This window comes from Zalophus californianus, chromosome 9, assembly GCF_009762305.2.
Source record: "Zalophus californianus isolate mZalCal1 chromosome 9, mZalCal1.pri.v2, whole genome shotgun sequence".
Classification (NCBI taxonomy): Eukaryota; Metazoa; Chordata; class Mammalia; order Carnivora; family Otariidae; genus Zalophus; species Zalophus californianus.
Window position 1 is genome coordinate 17873622 of NC_045603.1, and position 24742 is coordinate 17898363.

Consider the following 24742-nt stretch of genomic DNA (forward strand, 5'->3'; position numbering starts at 1 on the left):
AGCCCAAATTCCAGAATCCCAAGACAGTTGATGACTACAAGTCATTGGTGAAGGGCTACTGACACCTCATGAAGTGGTCTTGGATCTTCCTGGATGGCAACTAATCATCCAGACCCTGATTTGAATTGAGAGGGATCTTCGTCTCATTTATAACCATAGATGTATTAAGACCAACTTTTCCACTATAAAGACAAATGAGAACATTGTAATTTTCCACCAAAATATTTCTGAATTTCTTTATCTACAGATTTACAATAACTGTAATAATCTTTCAGAAACTCTTTTGAGGAGTTGCAATAGACAAGGCTGGACTACCTCCTACCCCCTTGATAAGTCAGGTTCAGTGTTAACCATTAAGTGAGATAACTAGGCCTCTAGTTCAGTCACTGGCTTTTCTTAGACCACAAAGTATTTTCCAGCTCACTACCATCATTTAATGAACATAGCAGGGTGCCTGTATACTTATGATTTAAATAGGAGACAAATGTATGGTTTATATGGAAATTATTATACTAATCTTCAGATGAACCAACCTCAGCTATTCTGCAGGCAAAACCAAGATATTATTAGCATCACTAACTGGACTCTTGATTTTTAACTGTGCACTTGACTCCCAAAATAAAGGTTTCATTTCCCTGTCTCCTTTCAGCATATATATGGCTAAGTGACTAAATTCTGATCAGTAAGACATAAGCAAACTGCCAAGTGCAACTTTCAGGAAATGTTCTTAAACGGAAAGGACAAGTCCTCCTTCAGTTCTTCTTTCAAACGATAGCTGAGGTTTGGACCCCCATCTTGGAACGTAAGATGGAAGACAAACGCTGAGAAGTGTGGAACATGAACACAGGAGGACTCAACAACGGATCCAGCACTGTGGAGTCTCATACAAGCCCTGCACAGACTACTCTATCTAGACTTCTTTTAGGTAAGAGAGAAATAAGCTTTTTTCTTCTTAAAGAAAAAAAGATTTTATCTATTTATTTGAGAGAGTGAGAGAGAAAGCTCAGGAGAGATAGCAAGCAGGGGGGAGGCGCAGAGGGAGAGAGAGAAGCAGGCTCCACGCTGAGCAGGGAGCCCAACGCGGGGCTTGATCCCAGGATCCCGGGATGATGACCTGAGCTGAAGGCAGACACTTAACTTACTGAGCCACCCAGGTGTCCCAGTAGGAAACCCTTTGATGGCAGTATCTATGAGCCACTGCCCTAGGCACGGCAAGTGTTAACTAGTTTAACCACACAGTTCTGTGAGGCAGATTTTTCTATTATCTCCATTTCACAGATGAGGAAATGAAGGCGCAAAGAGGTCAGACAACTTGTTCAAGGTCATACAACCAAGCTCTTACCGCTGAACTCTGATCTAACCTGTGCTGATGATCTTGCAGGCCCAGTGCTCCTCACTAAGCTCCACACACGCACATACCGCTGCCCCAGACTGCTCCTTAAACCTGTTTTAGTGCTGCTTGTGGAGATAACCACTGCACTGACTGAACTGCTCATGTACGCTTTGCTTTTACAGAAAGAGCACAGAGACCAGTGGTTATATAGCATTCACATAAGAATCTGTGCATATATGCCTCTATTCAAGTGAATTTCTGTTTTGGAATGAATGCAAGGTGGGTGGGGAAGCTGATTATTTAAGAAAACAACTCACACATTTTATGAAAAGATTTCTCTTAAGTAAGAAGTAGAAAATATATTTTGGTATCACACAGACCTAGGTTCAAATCCATGCCAGGTGGGATAATGTTGTCCCTCTTTGAGTTGGAAGAATTAAATAGGATAATGTTTGTCTCTTAAGTACAGAGAACAAACTGATAGTTGCCAGAGGAAGGGAATTGGGGGGGGGGAGGTGAAACAAATAAAGGGGATTAAAACTATAGTGAATAATGTATAGAATTGTTGAATAATTATATTGTACACTTGAAACTAATATAACACTGTATGTTAATTATACTTCAATAAAAATAAATTTAGAAAAATAAAAAATAAACAGGATGTTTATAATGCATCTAACATAGTATTTAATTAATGTCCTCTTCCCAATGTACTTGGGTATGAAAAAGCTAGATTTTTTTTTTTTTAAGATTTTATTTATTCATTTGTCAGAGAGACCACAAGCAGGGGGAGCGGCAGGCAGAGGGAGAAGCAGGCTCCCTGCTGAGCAAGGAGCTCAATGCGGGACTTGATCCCAAGACCTTGGAATCATGACCTGAGCCAAACGCAGATGCGTAACCGACTGAGCCACCTAGGCATCCTGAAAAAGCTAGATTTAGATTAAACTTTTTATGAGGCAAGATAAAGCTCTCTTTAATTGCCAGATATACATTCTAGTAAATTGTTGATTCTTTTCATTCTTTGAACAAATGTTGGAGGGCCTGCTCTTACACATAAATGATAAGAGTTCTGCTCTTCATGGGCTCATTATCCATTGTGGGTCATTAGTCATAGGCACCACAGGTGGAGGGCTCTTTGCTCCTCTGAGCCTTTGTTTCCTCATCTGTAAAGTGGGGAATCTAATGAGGATGTATATAAAACACCTAGCACCGTTCTTGGCACACAGTCAGTGCTTAGTAGTAGTTGCTAACTCACGTAGTATTATGCAGCCCTTAAAAAAGATTCACAGAGGGCGCTTGGGTGGCTCAGTCGTTAGGCGTCTGCCTTCAGCTCAGGTCATGATCTCAGGGTCCTGGGATCGAGTCCCACATCGGGCTCCTTGCTCCGCAGGAAGCCTGCTTCTCCCTCTCCCACTCCCCCTGCTTGTGTTCCTGCTTTCGCTGTCTCTCTCTCTCTGTCAAATAAATAAATAAAATCTTTAAAAAAAAAAAAAAAGATTCACAGAGGGACGCCTGGGTGGCTCAGTCGGTTAAGTGTGCCTTCAGCTCAGGTCATGATCCCAGGGTCCTGGGCCTACATGGGGCTCTTTGCTTGGCAAGGAGCCTGCTTCTCCCTCTGCCTGCCTCCCCCCTGCCAGGCACTCCTCACTAGATTCACTCTAAATGAAACATCGCGATGTTTTCCAATTTGTTTTGTTTATAGCTATGAATTCCTTACTCACCACTTTGTTCTATCAGGAAAACACCTGTGCAACATGCTATCACAAGTACTCTGTGATCCTGAAGCCTTTCCAGGTACCAGATCACACTGAAATTAGAAGGGAGGCAGATGCAAACAAATAGAATGACCTTAAAGAACGAGGCTGTGCCTTCTTCATCTTTTTGCTCCTGCCAGTGCTTAGCACATAAATAGGTGCCCAAAACACATCTGTCGAATGAATAAGATCGATACCCAAGTAGTAGGGTCTGAGCTGGCCTAGGGTACCTTGGAATGTAAGGGGTTTTTGTTTGTTTAAAGAAAGCAATCCCTCAAGAGGCAGCTGGGGAACCAGACAGGCCTGGGCCTGACACAGCAACACTGAGCATGTTACTAAAATGCTGAGTGTCTGCTTCCCCACTTAGAAAGCTGGATTAAATCCAGCAACCTCACAAGGTCATTGGGAGGATTAAGTAAGAGAGATGTGAAATACAGGCATTAAAAAAAAAAAAAAAAAAAGCTCATCAATATAATTCAAATGTGAGTAAGTCAAGGTTGATTCCTTGCCCTCTTGCTGAAGGCATTAAAGCCATGCCCTCTGTAAGCAGCCGGGGACAGGGATGGTACCCATCAACACCCCCAAGCTAGTGAGTGACATATGGCATCCGGATACACACTTCTGGCAATGGTCACACGAGTCCTCTCAAAACTTCTGTTTTCCACAGCAACAGCTGAAGAGTGGCAGCAGCTACCAGACCAAATTAAGATGACTACATTGATGTTGTCTGTTCCTCAGATCAAAGCCACTGGGCAGATGCCCCAGGCCAAGATCGAGGCTTCCTAGACCAGTGGGCCCTGTGAGGAACGGCTCATGCACAGGGCTAGCTGAGGTGCAGCTATCACAGCGGAAGGCTGCACCACCCCCGGTGGTGCCCGGCCACAAGTAGTCACGGGCACATCCAGGAACACCCATCATAGTATCAATACCATGAACATCATCCATTAGGCAGATCGGGTGAGTCATGAAAGCCTCTGAGGAGGTAATCAGAGGACACCGAGGGGAGGAATCTGGAATCACCAATGGGTTCACCAGTAAGCCACCCACCCTCTATGTGAATACTTGTCTACATTTTGTTTCCTCATCATAAGAAGGTGATATCACTACCTACCACACTGATGGTATTCTGAAGATTAGGTAGGAGGACGTGCATAAGCCTCTGGCACAGGGAGGGTAGCATTTATGCCCATTACCACTGCCCACACACAGGTACTAATGCCAAGCCTTCCAGGTGCTGAGCTCTTCTCTCTAGTACCAGTCCTGGTCTGTCTGAGTTGATCTTGATGGTGGTTCTCAAATAATAACCTTCATGTATATAGACTGGTCCAAAATACAGCCCGAAATAAGGAAGAAGAAACTGTCAGGGTGGGAGCAGAGGTTCCTGGCAGCACAGCTTTCCTCCTTGATTTTCCTTAAGAGGATACCACTGCCACCAGGAACTCCGTTACCAGTGCGGTCAGGGGGCACACTGCGCTGGCCGCCACGGACACTCAACTCAAAAAGAAAAGGACGGGGATTTTCGGGGGGTGGGGGTGGTTGCGAGTCTAACTTCACAAGAGCACAGTTCCCTACTCTCTTTCTAGTGCCTAGTACACAGCCTAGCACTCAGCAAGTACTCAATAAACACTCTGGATGAGAAAATGCACCCACCTGATTCTATCCCGAATACTCCTGCCTACCAAATGACCCTCTGGCTCTAGGAGCACCTACCGTGATCCAAGCACTAGGGAGATCAGGTAGCCAAGACCGGTGAGAAAATAATGCCTGGGGAACGTTCTTCGTGGAGCCAAGCTAAAACAGGTAAGAAGCTGTTCATTGACAAAACCAGCACTTAGAGACCATGGCAACAACTCCAGCTCAGTAATTACAAGATGCTGGCAGACACAGACCTGATCACGTCTCTCTCCTGTGCAGCTAGTTGTGAGGCCCAGCAAATGTTGTACAGTGATCCTCCTGTGCTGGATACCAGTAAATCGCACAGAATCCAAAGTTCTTAGATTTTTTTTTAAATTTTAATCTCTTTTAATTTTTTAATTTAATTTAAATCTCTATACCCAGCATTGGGCTTAAACTCACGACCTGAGATGCAGAGTCACAGACTCTTCCAACTGAGTCAGCCAGACGCCCCCAAAGTTCTTAGATTAACACTCACACTTCCTACTTGTCTCAGAACTCAAGATGTCAAACTTTTGGTATCAGTACCCCTTTATACTCTTAAATAATTATTGAGGACCCCAAAGAAGTTTTGTTTATATGGGTTATAGCTATCAATATTTACCACATTAAAAATTAAAACTGAGGGGCGCCTGGGTGGCTCAGTTGGTTAAGCGACTGCCTTCAGCTCAGGTCATGATCCCGGGGTCCTGGGATCGAGCCCCGCATCAGGCTCCCTGCCCAGGCGGGAAGCCTGCTTCTCCCTCTCCCACTCCCCCTGCTTGTGTTCCCTCTCTCACTGTGTCTCTCTCTGTCAAATAAATAAATAAAATCTTTAAAAAAAAAAAAATTAAAACTGAGACATCTTAAAAATACTGATTTATTCTCTTGAAATTAATAGTAAACCCATTACATGTTAACATAAGTAACATACTTTAATTAAAAATAACTGTATTTTCCAAGACAAAAAAATACAATGAGAAAGTTAGCATTATTTTACATTTTTGCAATTTTTTTGTCTGGTTTAACACAAGACAGATTCCCCTATCCACTTCTGCATTCAATATATTGTGATATATGTTGTTTTAGTAGAAGTATATGAAAAAAAATCCCACACTAACAAACACAAGTAGTTGGAAAAAGGAGAAATATCTAGTAGATTTTTCAGATAACTGCAGATATCCTTGATACTACACCAAAACTCAATAAGTAATAGTTGATTAAAGTGTTACAATGTAGAATCTGAAACCACATAGATGAGCTTTTCATACTCTCTCACATTAAAACCCATTGGTCTATCTTATACTTTGAATGGCTCTTTGACCCATGAATGACTTTGTAAGATCATACATTGACCATTCAGAAAATAGTCATTCACTGAGTTATACAGATCTTCCACATGTTGACATATTTTAATCCACAGTACCAAAAAATTAGATTCATAAATATTACATCGAACCTCATCAGAAAAGTCTTTAAGTACTGAAAAGCTATTGAGCTCACATGCCAGGTACAACTTCCAAAGTTCTTATTTTCACCTGAAAGCTCAAATTTTATCATGGGCAACAAATATTGTCAGTAGTTTTCCTTGAAGTGACAGACTTGCTTTGTTCATCTGAGGGGAAATGTCTGCCAGATAACCAAATCTGAATAATCCAAATCATTTGAATAATTTGACTGTCAGGCATTCTTTCAAGTATATATAGTGTTCCATGAGAAAAGCAGCTAGTTCAGTTTGCAACGCAAACTATTAATTGTATAAGTGCTTTCCTTGAGACAACCATCATGCTTCATGCAACAAAAATACTTTATGCATACTTCTCTCATCACACAGAATATGAAAAGAGGTATACTCAAAGGGTTGAGACTTAATAAAGGTAATGATTTTTACTTCTTCCTCAAGAATAATCTTAGGTAAAATTGCCATTTTCTTTATCAGCGTGGTAGTGAAGACTATAATATAAACCAGCACCATCTGGCACCCCTAGTTTGGTTCATGCTAAGCCTCAGCAGTTTTACCTACAACTGCTTTAGCACCATCAGTGAAAATGTCAAAATAGCAAATAACATCTTAACCATTATCAGAAAACAGTTTTGAGTTTGAGGACCCCCCAAAAGTCACCGGCACCCCCAGGAGTGTGCAGACATTTTGAGAACTGCTACTTTACTCTATAAATCCTGTTCTGTTCCTACAAGCTGCCCAGCCTCTAAGTAAGCATGAGAAGGAAGACAGCTTCTGGGTGATGAAGCAGCAAATGAGGACACAGAGGATCATCAGCTCCCTCATCCAGCAAGAGGCTCCCGTCTTTCAACTACAGAAGCTGGGTCAGGTCAAACCTACCCCAGCTCATATACATCATTCAGGTTTTCTTAGGTAAGACTTTACCAAAGGGTGAGTGGGAGCTCCCAGCTGTGATCTCTAGACCCACAGCCACTTCCACACCAAAGGGAAAGAGCTTCCTGTCTGATTAGGGTTGCCAGAACTAAAATGTCAGAGTAGTTGATACTTGCCTTTACTGATCTCCCATCCACCTTCGGCACTTTGGTCACAGTCTTTGCCTTCTTACTCATGCCCCAAGGCACTTGGTACCTCCGTGATGCCCATCCTCTTCCATTATTACCTCCCATCCATGTCCCGTCCTTAACAAACATGTTCATTTGCTTTATCTTGTTAGTTTAATTAGCTTGTTGTGAGTTTTCTGATTCACACCAAGTTGCAAGTTGACTTAACTCTCCCAGAAAAACGTACATTTTTAAAAGGACGTTTTTTGGGGGCGCCTGGGTGGCTCAGTCGTTAAGCGTCCGCCTTCAGCTCAGGTCATGATCCCAGGGTCCTGGGATCAAGCCCCGCGTCAGGCTCCCTGCTCAGTGGGAAGCCTGCTTCTCCCTCTCCTGCTCCCCTTGCTTGTGTTCCCTCTCTCACTGTGTCTCTCTCTGTCAAATAAATAAATAAAATCTTAAAAAAAAAAAAAGGCTATTTTTTTGGCCCAGGTAAAATTTTAATTATTGGGCTTTCCTTCCATATACTATGGAGTGCTTGGAGCAAGAACGTTCCTTGACAGAGAAATAGAAAGGTCATGCTCTCATGCTAGGGGAGACAGACAGCATGGTATTATAGGAAGAACACAGACTGGAATTAAACAAGCCCATGTCCAGACTACAGATCCACTACTTACATGACCTTAGGAAAGTTATTGGATTTTCCTGGAACTCAATTTTCTCATCTGTAAAATGGGGATAAGTTCCTTGCAAAATTCTTGTGAGGATTAAGGGCTTTGCATACAAGCCCAGCACAGTTGCTAGGAAGCACCAGCCCTCAATAGGTGGCAGCTATTACCTGCCTCTCTCTGTGTTAGGGAACCTGTCTTCTAAAGACAAATAAGAGTTTCCTGCCCCACAACTACCTCCTTCCTCCGGACCCCAGAAATGAGCTTTCTATCCCAATTACCATATCCTGCTAGCTGAGCCTCTTCTCTCCTGTTTTCAAATACTATTTGATATGACTTATCAGAAAGGTGGCAAATTTGCAAAAATAATAAAGTTACCACGAAACCAGCAAATACTGTACCTGTAACTAAACTCCAGGTTAATAGGAAGAATGATTTCAACAGCAGGAAGCTACTGTCAAGGCTATTAACGAGATAATGACTAAAGGCAAATATGATCATTAGTCCCAGAGAATGGCCTAGCTAAATGGTCAAAAAAAGGAATCTACTGGAAAGAGCTCACTAAACAATAAAAACCTCAAAGGAGAAAAATAAAAAACAGACAAAGTAGATTAAATAAAATGTACAGTCAGCAGATATAATTTACATATTAAGCAGAATCTTACCTGCTTGATCAAGTTCGAGCAAAAAATAAGGAACATGCATCGACTTAAATAACTTCTTTACCTGGAAAAACAAGGGGGAGAATTTTTTTTAAAGCCTTCTCTCCAGCTTTTTACTTTCCTCTTTAATCAGCTTTTGCAAACTTACCAACCCATTTTTATACAACCCACAAGACTCTCCCTGCCGACAGTAATGATACTTAATGGGTATTTGAAGTCTGTTGATTCTACTCTATGTTCAATGATTCACCTATATAGCTTCATAAAATACATTTTACATGTTTAGTGACTCCATCTACCCCACTATAAAATGGGTTTAATACTAACCATGTTTTAAAAGGCACTGGAATATGTACTATTTCCAAAACATATGTGGAAACTCTAAGAAAAAAACCACATCCTACAATAGTTAACATATTATTTATTTTTTAGCCGAGTAAACCTCAACCAACAAATCAATTACAAAAGTCATATGCTCAAGATTACACAAATTATTTTTTTAAGATTTAATTTATTTATTTGTAGAGAGAGAGCACAAGCAGGGGGAGTGGCAGGCAGAGGGAGAAGCAGGCTCCCCCCTAAGCAAGGAGCCCGATGTGGACTCGATCCCAAGACCATTGGATCACGACCTGAGCCAAAGGCAGACACTTAACCGCCTGAGCCACCCAAGTGTCCCAAGATTACACAAATTATAATGGTAAAAAAAATTTTACTGGAAGGATAAGTTATTTTTGCCAAATTTGTGCCACTAAATAACACTTAAATTATTGATAAAAGAGGCTTTAAAATGACATTTATATATAAGACATAATAGCCTGTCATTAATGCTTTAGGACAGCTTAGAACCATCTCCAGCTTCTACAATAAAATGAAAAAGGTCAGACAGAACTATGGCCTGGAGTTCACAGAAATTAACAATCTAGAGAATGTATTCTTGTCCCATCCTAATTTAACTACTAAAACAGTAGGCTGAAAGATTTCTATCAATTGTACAGGACCAAAGATAACATTTTGATAAAAATGGGAGAATAAGTTTCTTCACATGACCTCAGCGGCCCTCCTCTTATGCTCCTCGGGGCAGTATCTGTGCCCTAGTGGGAATTCAGCTCCTAGGCAGCATACAGTTAAAAAGATAAGAGTCTTTTTGAAGAGTGATGGGGTGAGTAAAGAGGGACTTTAAGGAAAGGGCAAGGAAAGCTACAGCTGGGAGACCATCTGGACAAAAGTCAATTCATATTCCAATGCTCATTTTCTAAGACTAAAAATAAAAAAGTTAAAACACATATAAAATCGTGGAGTCTTAAGTCTTCCTCAGCCACTTAATTTTAGAAATAAACCATTTGCAGTTTGTTACAGAAAACAAGTTTTCCAGATTTAGAGAGTAATCCTAAAAACAGCTCCTAAAAGTATCAAAATTTGACAATATGTGAAATGTAGAAAATAACAGCTCTAGATTCCAGAGTACACGTGACCCCTCAGCAAGAAACTCTTTGGTAGATTATTTTAGCTCTGATGAAACTTTCACACTGCTCCACAGTACAAGATTAAAGATCTGTATTGAATATCATTAGCACCTGCTTCCAGAATATTCTAATTGATAAAAGTAGAGGATGGTCAACTTTGCCTGTAAAAACACTACAGAGAAATGGCAGTGGATCTGGGTGTCAGGCAATAGATAAGCTATATGAGACATCATTTGCTAATTCCAACTTCATACTTCTAATTTCCCATTGAAATATCCATAAGAAACAAATACCACAGTTTCTGAAGAGGTAGGAAGTTATCTTTGCATTTTAAAACCCAGTCTTCACAGCGGGATGCAGGCAAATCACACACCTTAATGTGTTATGCAACATCAGGAAACTTACATAGAAGTTCATTTCTTTGTGGGCATATCCCAACTTGAGTCAATGCAAATTACATTACTCATCCTAGAGAGAAATATAAATTCATCAGGCCAAGTACAGATATAAAAATGAAGTTTCTCCATTCTGATTTACTCACATCACAACTGTTAAAGGATAAGATCAAAACTGAAGGAAATAACCTGGGGAAATGCTACTTCAAGGTAATTTTTAAAAATAATAAAATTAAAAATTAAAATTAAAAAACCACGAACAGTCAAGTCTATAAGTTGTACCCTCACAGAAGAAAATCACTATTTTTACAAAAAGAGACACCTAACCATCCTTCACAGCCAAAGACATTGAAAGTTAATTTCCATATTAATTGGCACAAATCTGAAAACAGCTTATATATTATGTAATCAGAAAAGCTAAGGAACTGGTAGTTGTCAAGGTAAAACCAAGGGATGCTTGTCCAAAAGACCTGGCATACCCAGGAACTATTCGGATAATGACATTAAATAGTTTCCAGAATTACTATACATTTTAATACAATAAATATGCAAACCCCTACCACAAATTTTACAGGAAATGTTCATTGTTCCTAGAGTACATTTAATTGAGAAAAAAAAAAAAAGGCTTTGTCTTTTTAGAGTCAGGGAGGAGAGTCAGGAAATGAAGAAGTTAGTAGAATTCAGGGAGAAGATAGTAGAAATAAGAGTAACTACAGGTCAAAGAGATGGGAGATTGCAGGGAGCATGCAATGAAACCCAGCAATCCTGACACGTTAGACCTCCTTCACTGCAGGACTAGAGCAGAGTCAAAACTGCAATTTCCCAATTCTTTAGTAACGTTGGGGCACCTGGGTAGTTCAGTTGGTTAAGAGTTCTACTCTCGATTTCAGCTCAGGTCATAATCTCAGGGTCATGAGATGGAGCCCCATGTCAGGCTCCATTCTCAGCGTCGAGTCTGCTTGAGATTCTCTCTCTCCTTCTCCCTCTGCCCTCCCCCCTCTCGCACTTGCACACATGCAATCTCTCTCTCTCTCAAATAAATAAATAAAATCTTTTTTTTAAAAAATATAAGGAGAGTGACCAAACATTGCCTGGCACATAGGAGGTGCTCAATGGTGGCTCCTAATACAAGCCTACAGTGTAGGCTTTCATATGGATTTGAAATTATTTGGTTTTCATCATGAAGCTGTGTATTTAACAAGTATAGTAGATAAGGTGGTATTGCCAACCTTACTGTTGAGGAAACTGATTTATAGAATGAGAACTGAGCACTTTTAACTGCAGGTGTTCCTTCCATTACACCACCACATGCATAGTTTCGAAGGGAGAGGCTAATTTAGAAAAAAAAAATGGCCACTTTTTAATAGGAGTAACTATATTGGGAATAGAGTCAGATATTTGTTGATTTCCACTTAACTGAGGCTCAATATTGATGAAGGAAGATCACCATCCAAGGTGTGAAGTCCTGATAGGAAAACAGGAAGGGCAAGTAGTTCTTTCATTTAAAAAACATTATGTAGCATTTACTTTGTGCCAGGCATGTTCTGTGGCTTCTACAAATACTAACTAATTTGATCCTCATGACAAACTTATGAGATAGGTGTATTATTACCCACATTTTACAGATGAGGAAACTGAGACACAACAGGTAAAAAACTTAACCAAGATCACATGGCTAATAAGTCACAAAGGCAAGGTCTAAACTCTGACTTCAGAGTTCAGGCTCTTCACCATTATTTGGAAACAGAAAAGACTAGACAACTCCATAATTTCAGAACTAAAAGGAATCTCAACAGTCAACTAGTCCAAGCCCTTCATTTTACAGATTACACTAACAAGGGAGAAGAGCCTCAAAAGACCACTAGGGCTATATAGTGAAGCTCTCAGAGGCCAGGAATTATGCAGATTTCTAATATACAGCCCTCTTCCAAATTCTCTAATGTTTACTGCCTATGCTAATCACTTAGAATTTAGCATCGGTTACCTTAGATCATTTTTCTTTTTTTTTAAGATTCTATTTATTTATTTGAGAGAAAGACAAAGAGAGCATGAGGGGGGGAGGGGCAGAGGGAGAGGAAGAAATAGACTCCCCACTGAGGGTGGAGCTCAACTTGGGGCTCCATCCCAGGACCCAGAGATCATGACCTGAACCAAAATCAAGAATTGGATGCTTAACAGACTGAGCCACCCAGGTACTCCAGATCATTTTTCTTTTTAAGCCCAAGGTTTACCTTCTCAGTTTGACTAAACGCCCTAGGGATGGGACTTTGTCTCCTACATCTTTGCAACCCTGTTCCCAACATGATGTCCTGCGCAAAAGGCTCCATGATGGCTTTAATAGAGATGAAGCCCCAGATGACAATGAAGCAGACTATGTTGGGTGAGAAACAAATATGAAAGGTTCTGCCTACTTTCAGTGTTTCCACTGCTTGCCCACCTTTCCTTTTTCCTTATTTAGAACAAGGGAAGACACACACACACACACACACACACACACACGGAGTCCAAGAAGCCTGTCTCTGTTTAAGGCTTCTGAGGTCAACCTCTCTGAGAGCTGGAAAGTAAGTCAAGAGATAGATAAACGGAGAGAAAATTAAACTTAATAAATTACCCTACAGGTGAACCCTGACAGAAGGCCAGTTATGTTGACTTAAGAATCCACTGTGTCTAGTCCTAGAGCTATCCTGAGTATAATTTAAAGCTAAGCTTCAGTGACATTAAACATCCTCAACCTTCCCATAAAGCACCCGATCAGGTTTGTCTTTCAATTCTCGACATCATTCTGTGGTTAAATCACGGTGGACTAAACCAACCCTCCCCATGGCTGTGATCATTGCCCTTTTCTCTCAGATAATCTAAGACTAAGAACCAAGTAGGAAGCACAGTTTATTCTTTGGGAAGTCATTTTCCCCATAATGAGCATGAAGAGGTACTTACCAAAATTTAGGAGTACCTTAAGTAACAGCTCCTTAGAAAATATTCTCTACAGAAGTGCCTAAAAGAGCAACCAATCACCTGGTTTGGGAGCTCACCCACACCAAATCTGCTTGACCTTGAGAAAACATCTAGTATTTTGCAAAAGCTCAGGAGATTACTCAAGCAACATTTTGTTCTCAAAGCATCACTCTCCAAGGACTCTAAAGCAACTTACACCCACACCAAACCCCTTCCTCAGGTGAAATCCAACTGTTTACAGCAGAACTCAGAAGTCTCAACTTTCTCAAGGCAACAGTGTGTTGCTGCTCCTGGAGGCTGAAGCCTTACCTCAGCACAGCGCTTGCACGTGGACTTGCTGAAGATGACTACAGGGTGGTTGTCTATATAGGCCCTAAGCTGGGCTCTGGGGTCGGAGATGCTTGGGCTGCTGGGCCCTGAGGGGCCACTCACACCAGTGGCTGGGTTTTCTGGCAAAGGTTGACTAGGGAGATGATCCTTAGCTAGAAGTAATGGAAGCAAAGACAGTAATTATCAGAAAGGAAAACATGATGATGCATTTCCTAATATTAGATTCACTCAGCAAGCCTTACAATTTTAGCCCCAACCACCAAAATAAGGAGTCTGAGGGAGGGCTCGAACATGGATTACACATTAAATTCTGTCATCTGACTGCAGACTCCTGGCAACTCACTGGATATTTCCAATTCATTTTTGCTACATTTGAGATTAGTTCTCAGGGGCCCCTGACAAATGATAGCAGGAGACTGAACCTCCCTGAGGTAGGAGACTAAGTCACAGGTTCTGACACTGAGGGCCATATATTACCTCAGCCCCACCCTATCCATGGTTTAAATGTAGAGGGGCCAAAGAACAGAGATTACATCCCTTTCTCACACAACCCTGCTCAGAGACACAAGATTGGGCGACTCAAGCCAAGGCTTACTTCTTTTTCTCCAGTTAACTTCAGGACAAGCAGACACAGGCTTTTCAGGCCACAGCATGGCAAGATTTAAAAAACGACTTTCTTCAGATTCTCTGTTTTCCTCTCCAGGATTTTTCTGCAACCCAGTCTGGCACCATAACAAATGTGACCCAGCTTTGTGGTATGTTACCCCACATGACACCACTATCATCCTGGGCGTCATTATCAGCCAAAGCCACTGACAGATTGCTACCTCTGGCTTGTAAATATTTTCAACTAGCTCTCTTCTCCAGGGCCACAAACAAAGCAAGCTCAATCCTACCCTTATTACCTACTCCATAAGTTATTTCCTCTCATTTCTGCTTGTCTGAGACCTACCCATTCTTTCTCAGTCTCCTCATCATCTTCATAGTTGATATTAATGTTTACCCAGAACTAGACAGGGAGTTAATATTTGTATGCATCATCTCATTTAATCTTTACAAGGATATCATTATATAAACACTGCTACCGTCATCCCTATTTTGCAAATAAGGAAACAGACTCAGAGAGGTTAAGCAACTTCCCCACGGTTGCACAGCTTACACTAAGTGATGGAAATGGAATTCAAATGTACATTATAATTCTCTAGAACCCATACTTTTTTAAAAAACAGCTTTACTGACATATAACTCATATAGCATAGAATTCACCAATGAAGGGGTGCCTAGGTGGCTCAGTCAGTTAAGCATCTGCCTTCGACTCAGGTCATGACCCTGGGGTCCTGGGATTGAGCCCCAGTGTCAGGCTCCCTGCTTCTTGGGGAGTCTGCTTCCCTCTCACCCTTTGCCACTCCCCCTGCTTGTGCTGTCTCTCAAATAAATAAATAAATACATACATACATACATACATACATAAAATTTTTTTTAAGAATTCCCCAATGGAAAGTACACAGTTCAATGGTTTTTAGTCGAAGTTGTGCAACCATCATCACAATCAAATTGAGAACATTTTCATCACCCTGCAAAGAAGCCCTGTAGCCATTAGAAGTTGTTCCCCGTTTTCCCCCAGCCAGCCCTTCCCCCTTTCCTACCTCTAGACAACCACTACTCTACTCTATGGAGTCATACAATATGTAGTCTTTTGTAACTGAGTTCTTTCACTTAGCATTATATTTGTTAAGGTTCATCTGTGCTGTAGCATGTATCAGTGCTTCATTTCTTTTCTATGGCCAGATATTCCATTGTATGAATATACCACATTTTTAAATCTATTCATCCATTGATGGACATTTGGTTTGTTTCCGTATTTGGGCTGCTTCCACTTTTTGGCTGTTGTGAACAGAGCAGCTATGAACATGCGTGCACAGGTTTTTGTTTTGAATACCTGTTTTTAATTCTTTTGAGTAAACACCTAGGAGTAGAATTGGGTAATGTTAAATCTTTTGAGGAACCACCAAACTGTTTTCCAAAGCATCAGCATTCCTACCAGCAATGTATGAGGGCCCCAATTTCTCCACATCCTTGCCAACACTTATGATCTGCTTTTGGGTTCTAGCCATCCTAGTGGATGTGAAATGGTGTCTCATTGTAGTTTGATGTGCATTTTGCTGATGGCTAGTAATGCTGAGCAACTTTTCATGTGCTTATTGATTATTTGTATATATATCTTCTTTGGAGAAATGTCTGTTCAGATCCTTTCTGCATTTTCCAATTGGGCTATTTGTCTTTTTATTGCTAAGTTGTAAGGGTACTTTTTTTAAAAAATTTTTTAAAACTTATTTTATTTTGAGAGAAGGAGAGCACAAGCAGGGGGAGCAGCAGAGGGAGAGGGAGAAGCAGGCTCCTCGCTGAGTGGGGAGTCGGACACAGGGCTCGATCCCAGGACCCTGGGATCATGACCTGAACCAAAGGCAGACACTTAACCAACTGAGCCACCCAGGTGACCCTATAGAAAGTTTTTTTTAAAGCTAGTTAATTATAATTTTTTAAAAAAATAACCCCTATTATACATGGTTAAGACAGTGTCAAAACCCAAGTGACTGTTTTTTTATATACCAAACATTCAAATATTATTAATACCCGAAATATAGATAAAGTAAAAGGGATATAGAAATTCCCATATCTAATATGAAGAACGGGTGCTTCTTAAAGAAAAACTAAAATCTATGCCAATTAATTATAGGATCCCAAAAGAGCAATGGGGCTTGGTATTTGTTGCAGGACATTCCAGACCAGACCTTTCGTATCTGCCATCCATCCATAAGCTGCACCAATGCCCTCCAGCCTCACCAATGACACTTCAAAATGTTTTAACTGAACTCTGGTTTTCATACTCTCTTTTCCATGTTGCTTATTTACACAACATGGAAATGAGTATTCTTAGTGGTAACATCTCGTGGAAAGAGAATCACAGAATGTCAGCACAAGAAAAACACTGGGGGTCAGTAGGCCAACCTATTCATTCACCTACTGAGGAAACTGAGCTCCAGACAGTAATTAATTGGTGTCAGAGTCAGGGCTACCACACAAGCCTCTTGATTCCATTATACCTTACTGAGTCCTTTGACTTCATGGGATGCTGACTCTAAAGGAAGGTGACAATTCCTTACATAACATCTATGCTAAGGTCACCACCCACCTATTAAGCTCAGATATCTGCCAGTACACGGAACACAGAAAACAAGGCCATCACAGGGAAAGGGATATCCTCTTTAATCAAAAAGAGCTGCAGTATTACTGGGGAGAGATTGTTCACCCCAAATAAACATAAAATAAACAAATGAATAGATAGATAAGAGATTGCCCAACTGTGGCGCCTGGGTGGCTCAGTCGTTAAGCGTCTGCCTTCGGCTCAGGTCATGGTCCCAGGGTCCTGGGATCGAGCCCTGCATCGGGCTCCCTGCTCAGCGGGGAGCTGGCTTCTCCCTCTCCCACTCCCCCTGCTTGTGTTCCCTCTCTCTCTGTCTCTCTGTCAAATTAATAAAAAATTAAAAAAAAAAAAGCAGAGAGATTGCCCAACTAATCAAAATCATTAGAATTTTTCCTTAAACTCTGCCTCTGACAAAAAAGGCAAATTTTATTTTTAAATGTTTCCCCTCATTTTGAAATAAAATTTGAATCAGCATTCAAAGAAATATATTAAGTAAATGTGGCAAGAACAGCACACAACCATGTGGTTAGAAAAACTCAGATAAAGTTGTAATTATGAGTTTCTTTATTTTGCCCCAACTCTTATGCCTAAGATCAGTTCCTAATATTTGGATCAATAAAATACCTACTATCCACTTGTAAAAACTCAAACCAAAAGTTAATAATAAAAGTGCTCCATACTTAACACTCATAAAAATTATGCACATCAATGAAAGAGAATGGATACCCAGGAAATAGACAAATACAGAACAATTTATGATGAAAAGACAGCACAAAACAATAAAGAAAAAATGTATTTTTTAAAATAGTATGGTAATCGGGCACCGGGGTGGCTCAGTCGGTTAAGCAACCTACTCTTGATTTCAGCTCAGGTCAGGATCTCAGGGTCATGAGATTGAGCCCTGTGTCAGGCTCCACACTGGGCATGAAGCCTACTTGGGATTCTCTCTCTCCCTCTCCCTCTGCCTCACCCCCCCCTAAAAAAAAATTAAAATAGCATGGTAATAATGGCTTGATAATTTGGAAAAAAGTTTTTTCACTTATCTCTCACTAAATAACAAAGCATGTTAAATAGAATCATTACCAGATCTCTAATGAGGTGATAACTTCCTAAACTTAGAAATAAATACAAAGGAAAAGAGCAACAGACTATATTGCAAAATAATAGTAATAATAATAACAATAATTTTTTAAAGCAAAAGAGCACCCTAGAGAAAATACCTACATAATAAAAGAAAAAAAGAACTCAAGAAAATTGGTAAAGAAACAGCAGGACCACAAGATAAAGTGATTCAAGAACAGGAGCAACCAATTCATTAGAAAGAAAAGAGCAAACCTAGAATAAAATGTCTTTTTACTTTTCTTTCAAAATCAGAAATGCAGATTAAAGCAACAAAATATCATTTCTTATATATTAAAAATGGAGGGGTGCCTGGGTGGTTCAGGCCTTAAGCATCTGCCTTCAGCTCAGGTCATGATCCCAGGGTTCTGGAATCAAGTCCCACATCAGGCTCCCTGCTCAGCGGGGAGCCTGCTTCTCCCTCTCCCACTTCCCCTGCTTCTGTTCCCTCTCTCACTATCTCTGTCTCTGTCTCTCTGTCAAATAAATAAATAAAATCTTTAAAAAAAAAATAAAAATGGCAACTCCCAGTGCTGGTAAGTGTACACTGATAAAAGTCCATGAACATAAGGCAGCATATAATATAAGCTGTTACTTTTCTTTTTGAAAACAATTTGACAGTGTAGATCAAAAACCAATGAAATAGCCATACCTTTTAACGAAGGATTCTTATAGGAATTTATCTTAAAAACAAAAAATTTAAACTAATGAAAACATTATATTCATAACAATGACCCTCATCTCTTCATTGTCTCATAGGAAAAGCTTTTAGTAATTTTTATTAATACAGTTAGCATCATGTAGTTAACAGGAAAATTTCCAAATCTCTTTTCAACATGAGTTCTATAGTTTTAGGAACAATCATGTTAAATTCCTGTGAAATCCAATGGAACAAAATAGGCCACTAACCTATCAACATTCTCCATTCTCTACCTCTTGAACATGTGTATCACCTTTCTAAGGCAGGGACAAAGTTATATCTTGTCTCTTCTGCCTTTCTCTCTCCAAAGGCTAAACTGCAAAGAGATTGTATTCCTACTCTCCAGCCTCCTTCACCCCTGTCTATTCCCATCCTCAATCCACTCTTTTATTTTTTTTTAGATTTTATATATTTATTTTTGAGAGAGAGAACACAAGCGGGGAGGGGCAGCGGGAGAGGGAGAAGCAGACTCCCCACTGAGCAGGGAGCCCTATGTGGGGCTTTATCCTAGGATCCTGGGATCATAACCTGAGCTGAAGGCAGAGGCTTAACCGACTGAGCCACACAGGCGCCCTCAGTTCACTCTTTTTATCTACATATTACCAACACAGGATCATTGGTTATAGTAAAAAATTGGAAAACAACACATATCCAACATTTTTCTTGTTGGACAATAATTTTCTTGTTCTTCAGTAATTTTAATGGTTCTATACTATGCAAGATTCAAAACAATGTGGAAAAAAGAAACAATATGGAGATGGTTTGACATAATGTTAATTGCAAAAAAACAGAATACTAAATCCTATGTACCATAGTTTTATAATTACGTGAAACTTTGCATATAGGAATCCTGAAAAGGGATATGCAATACAGCATGATAGAATTATGCACGACTTTTCCTTTCTTATATTTCTCAAACTTAAGAAAAATTTTTTTGCAAGACATAATAATTGGCCACAGTTTGCAATATATGATCTTTAATTAGAGGCTCTAACTCACAACCCCAAGATCAAGAGTCACATGCTCCATGGACTGAGCCAGCCAGGTACCCCACAACTGAGTAAATTTTCATATGAACTTACATAGCATGATATTATTGTGTTAAGTCCACCTGGTTTACACAGAAAAGTACTTGTTCTTAGGAGACACATGCCGAAATTTTTATGGCTGAAAGTCATGATGTCTGTAATTTATTTCAAATGGTTCAGGATAAAAGAGTGTGTGTGTGTGTGTGTGTGTGTGTGTGTGTGTGTGTGTGTGTGTGTGTAGAGAGAGAGAGAGAGAGAGAGAAAGACTGATTGGGAGAGAGAAGGGGATGTAAGGAAGAAAAATAAAACAAATGTAGCAAAATGTGAATCTTAAGAAGAGAATAGAGCTATTCATTATATTAGTCTTTCAACCTTTCTGTTGACTGAGGGAGTTGCTAGAATTGCTGGAATAATAGCCTTCAAAACTCTTCTACAGAGCCCATAATAGTATATTCCTGTTCAGATTTGTGGGAAAAGTCTGGCTCCTTCGTCTTCATTCCATCACCTTCAGTCATGTCTCTGCACATGGCTGGTTTAAGTATGAAAAACTCAGGAAGTTGAAAGGCAGCCCACTTTGGGTACATCAATCTGTAGCTAATAAGGAATCTCTGGGACTGATTTCTTGATTTCCTTTGTTCAGGCAACATAAACATCTCCTAGACCAGGGCCCTCAAGATGTGGTAGGCATACCCCTGGAATCCCTGAGCTCAAAACTATTTTCATAATAATAAGATATATTTGCCTTTTTCACTGCTGGCATCCTTAACAATGTGAAGGGGTACTAAGACCAAAAGTTGGAAAACCACCAACCTTGACGTTTTGAAAAATTTGAAAGAAATAAAACGTGAAAAGTAGAGTTTCCATAGGAGCTAAATTTTTTTATTTAGGACTGAAAAATAATATTCTTCTCTTAAAACTAAATAAAGCAAACACAACTTGGCTTCTCTTCCAAAGCCCCCAAAACTAATTAGGATGAGGCAGTCCTTCAATCTAGGCCTCTCTTAAAAAAATTTTTTTAATTGCTTTTATTGTCGTTGTTAGTTCTAATTCCATGCCACTTAAATTAAACGTAGCCAGAAGTAGAAGAAGGAGGAGGGGAGGGGGAGGGGGAGGGGGAGGAGGAGAAGAAGGAGTTAGGTGGCTTGACTCCAACTAAAGAACAAACAGATTCAACATTCCCCTCCTTTCTTGGTCCTCACACATTGCCCGAGGCTCCAGAGGCCTGCCTTTCTATGGTGTGCTCACAAGGACAGAAAACCAGAAGCAGATCATTATTAGAGTTGACCGCTTAGACTTCTGAGAGCACCAGGTCAAGGCTGTCAAAAGATGAGAGAAGTGGCTCATAAATTTCAGAGCAGAGAAACAAGGGGGAAAGCAAAGAGGAGCCCAGCAAAGGAAAGCAAAATGGCAAAGTGAAACACATACTAAAACTGCCACTTGTTAGAACTCGAATTTCTGCCATTAATAAGCAATACGATCACTTCAAATGTGATGATAAAATTTTTATAGCACTCCACTCTGCCCACTGTCATCACTTTCTGGTTTGTAGATGTCACATGCATGTTTTCACCCCATTGTCTGCAGTTAAAAGCATCTGGACAATAAGACATCGGAAGAAATCAAGGATTTCTGCAAATCCTATAGCTCTTAAGCTTTTAATTCGGCTCAAGAGTTTTGCAAACACACCACTACTTTTAGATTTATTTTAAAAAATTAACAATATTAATAGTATTTTATTCAACCCACAAGACACACAGAATATTATTACACTCGGGTCTAGTAAGTTATTGAAATAACTTGAAATAACAAGTTATTCCATAAAAAAATCTAAGAGTGGGGAAGCTTTAATGAGGAAGGATGACATGATCTATAAAGTGAGAAGACAAGATAATTATGCGTGCTTTTTAAAGTCTGCAGGGTATGAGACATGCTAGAAAAATAAAACATAACATAAGAAGGAAGACTAAAGACTCCTTCATAGGACATGATGATGACTTCTCTGATGCTGAATATAATAAATATATCTTAGTTTTTAGTAGTATTTATTTGCCAAATTAAAACAAAACATTAGGATGCTTTTTTAAGCCGCAAAGGGATTTTTAGTTCTCACAAAGAACTTGTCATGTAAAGTACTTACTATGTTCCGGGCAAGCTGCTACAAACAGGCCTACAACATCCTGAATATAGCTCTTCTTTATCTCCTTCAGAGGAGTCTCATTGGAAGGTTAAAATTAAACCTGGGTTGTGTTGAAGGTCCTACCTACTAGGAATTTCCCACTTGCCTTACCCCACAGTTGTATGCTAATGTGATTATATGCCATGTCTGGGATTTGGTAGCTATATGAGCCTGAGAATACACATTTGAAAGGAAGTATCTCTTCTCCAAATGACTGATTTATGGTAGGAGAAAATACGCCAGAAGCTCAAGTGTGTCGTCACTGGAAACTGACTCTTCTTGTGGGGGTGCAAGGGGGTGGGAGTAAGGTTAGTGTTGTTTACTGGGTCACTCAGCCCAAAGATTATCCTGTCAGGGTTAGGATCTACTACAGGGACCTTAGAAGGCTTACTGAAGGACCAAATGGAAGAAGAAAAAAATCCAACTTCCTTTTACCTAGCTGTTAAATTTCATATTGATGCTATTAATAAGAAAATCATTTTAAAGGAAATACTACAGAAGTTTTTTAAAATCAGAAGCGTAAAAACATAAATGATGTTACATAAAAGAATAAAATTGAGAAGTCTTCCTTAGTATGTCCTTCAAAAAATGACTTTCAATGACTTGAGAGATATATCTTTGATTTAATAATGCCTTTTGGATTTCAATTTCTTCAGCTGTGATATGAGTTGGTCTAGATACATACAAAACTTCTGCAAATATGCCCTTTGTGAACATAAAGCATCTACATGGGAAAAAATGTAGATGCTACCTTTGATTGTATAACATACCCACTATAAAACCTGAATTATAGTCACTAAAATATAAAAAGAATCTGTGGAAAATGACACCACTGATCCCTCACACGCATGTACATGCACGCACCCGCGCGTGCGCGCGCGCGCACACACACACGCTCCCCTACTAAATACCACTTAAGAGCTAGCTAAAAAGCTCTCACCTACACTAGACCATTAATTCTTATAATTTCAATAAACATGCTTCAAACATTTATACAGAAAATATTTTGCATTTTTCATATTCTTTATGTTACCTAATGAGTGTTAAGACTAGCCAATGAATGGAGTAATAGTACATTAGAATGTCCAGCCAATGTGACCAACACTAGGGTTTTGAAAAAAATGTCTCAATCTTTCCAATTCCCTCAAAAAGGTTTAGAAACAAAAGATAAGGTGGCATTCTATTTAAACAGATTTTTTCTAACCCCAGGGCTTAAGAGAAAACTATAGAAGGCAGATGTCTTTAGAAGTCCCTTTGATTAGAAGTCAGTCCCTCTGATTCAGCAACATTTTCACATCACACATCACACACATAACACACAAAGAATACCAGGAGGAGAAAAAAATTAATAAAAGATACTCTACCAATCTACACAGTCTTGTCCAGAAAATACAAGAGGAAGGATTATTTTCCAGCTCATTTTATCAGGCCAGTATTACCCTGATACCCAAACTAGACAAGGGTATTAAAAGATAATAAAACTATTGACCAATATCCCTCATAAACAAAGATATGAAATTCCTCAACAAAATAATGGCAAATTAACTCCAGCAATATATAAAAAAATAATAATACATCATGAGCTAATGGTGTTTATCCTGGGGATACAAGGCTGGTCCAATATTCAAAATTCAATCAATGTAATCTACCATATTAATGGTCTAAAAAAAAAAAACACCACGATCAATTGTATGCCAACATACTACATACGTGAAATGGACAAATTCCTAGAAAGGCATGCTACCCAAACTGACTCAAGAAGAAATGCAAATCTGAAAAGACCTATAACAAGTAAAGAGTTGAATTAATAATGAAGAAAACTTCTCACGGGGCACCTGGGTGGCTCAGTCATTAAGCGTCTGCTTTCGGCTCAGGTCATGATCCCAGGGCCCTGGGATCGGGCCCCACATCAGGCTCCCTGCTCGGTGGGAAGCCTGCTTCTCCTTCTCCCACTCCCCCTGCTTGTGTTCCTGCTCTCATGCTCTCTCTGTCAAATAAATGAATAAAATCTTTAAAAAAAAAAAAAGAAAAAGAAAACTTCTCACAAAGAAAAGCCCAGGCTCAGATGCCTTCATTAGTGAATTCTAACAAACATCCAAAGCAGAATTAACATCAATTCTTCACAAACTCTTCCAAAAAAATAGAAAAGGAAGGAACATTTCCTGACTCAATTTATGAGACCACTATTACCTTGAAAACCAGACAAGAACATTACATGAAAAGAAAAACACAGAACAATATTCCCTATAGACACAAAAATCCTCCACAAAATATTAGCAAACCAAATCCAGCAACATATAGGAATAATTATGTATCAATGACCTAGTGGAATTTATCCCAGGATTAACTTTGCATAAGTTGATTTAACATATGAAAAAAATCAATTGATGTAATCTTATATTTATAGAATAAAAAACAAAAACCACATGATCATCTCAATAGATGCAGAAAAAACATTTGACAAAATCTAATAACTTTCATGATAAAAAATACTCAGCAAGCTAGGAATAGAAGGAAACTTTCTCAACCTGATAAAGGCCATCTATGAAAAACCACAGCTAACATCATACCAAATGGTGAAAGAGGGAATGGCAAAAATCGACAAGGCAAGAAATAACAAATGTTGGAGAAGTTGTGGAGAAAGGGGAACCCTCTTACACTGTTGGTGGGGATGCAAGTTGGTACAACCACTTTGGAAAACAGAGTGGAAGTTTCTCAAAAAGTTAAAAATAGAGCTACCAAAACCCAGCAACTACACTACAGGGTATTTACCCCAAAGATACAGATGTAGTGAAAAGAAGG

At 39.6% G+C, this 24742-nt stretch overlaps 1 protein-coding gene across 1 annotated transcript in view; it reads right to left on the minus strand.

The window, feature by feature from the left end:
* Positions 1-714: 714 nt before the first annotated feature.
* LOC113922423 (thioredoxin reductase 1, cytoplasmic-like) overlaps positions 715-24742 on the minus strand; it is a 33920-nt gene continuing 9892 nt past the window's right edge. Inside the window, exons 2-4 of the mRNA XM_035729298.1 lie at positions 13692-13864; positions 8573-8633; positions 715-821 (exon numbers count right to left, since the gene is read on the minus strand). Coding sequence (XP_035585191.1) covers positions 715-821; positions 8573-8633; positions 13692-13864 — 341 coding nt within the window. The remainder of the gene's footprint in view (positions 822-8572; positions 8634-13691; positions 13865-24742) is intronic.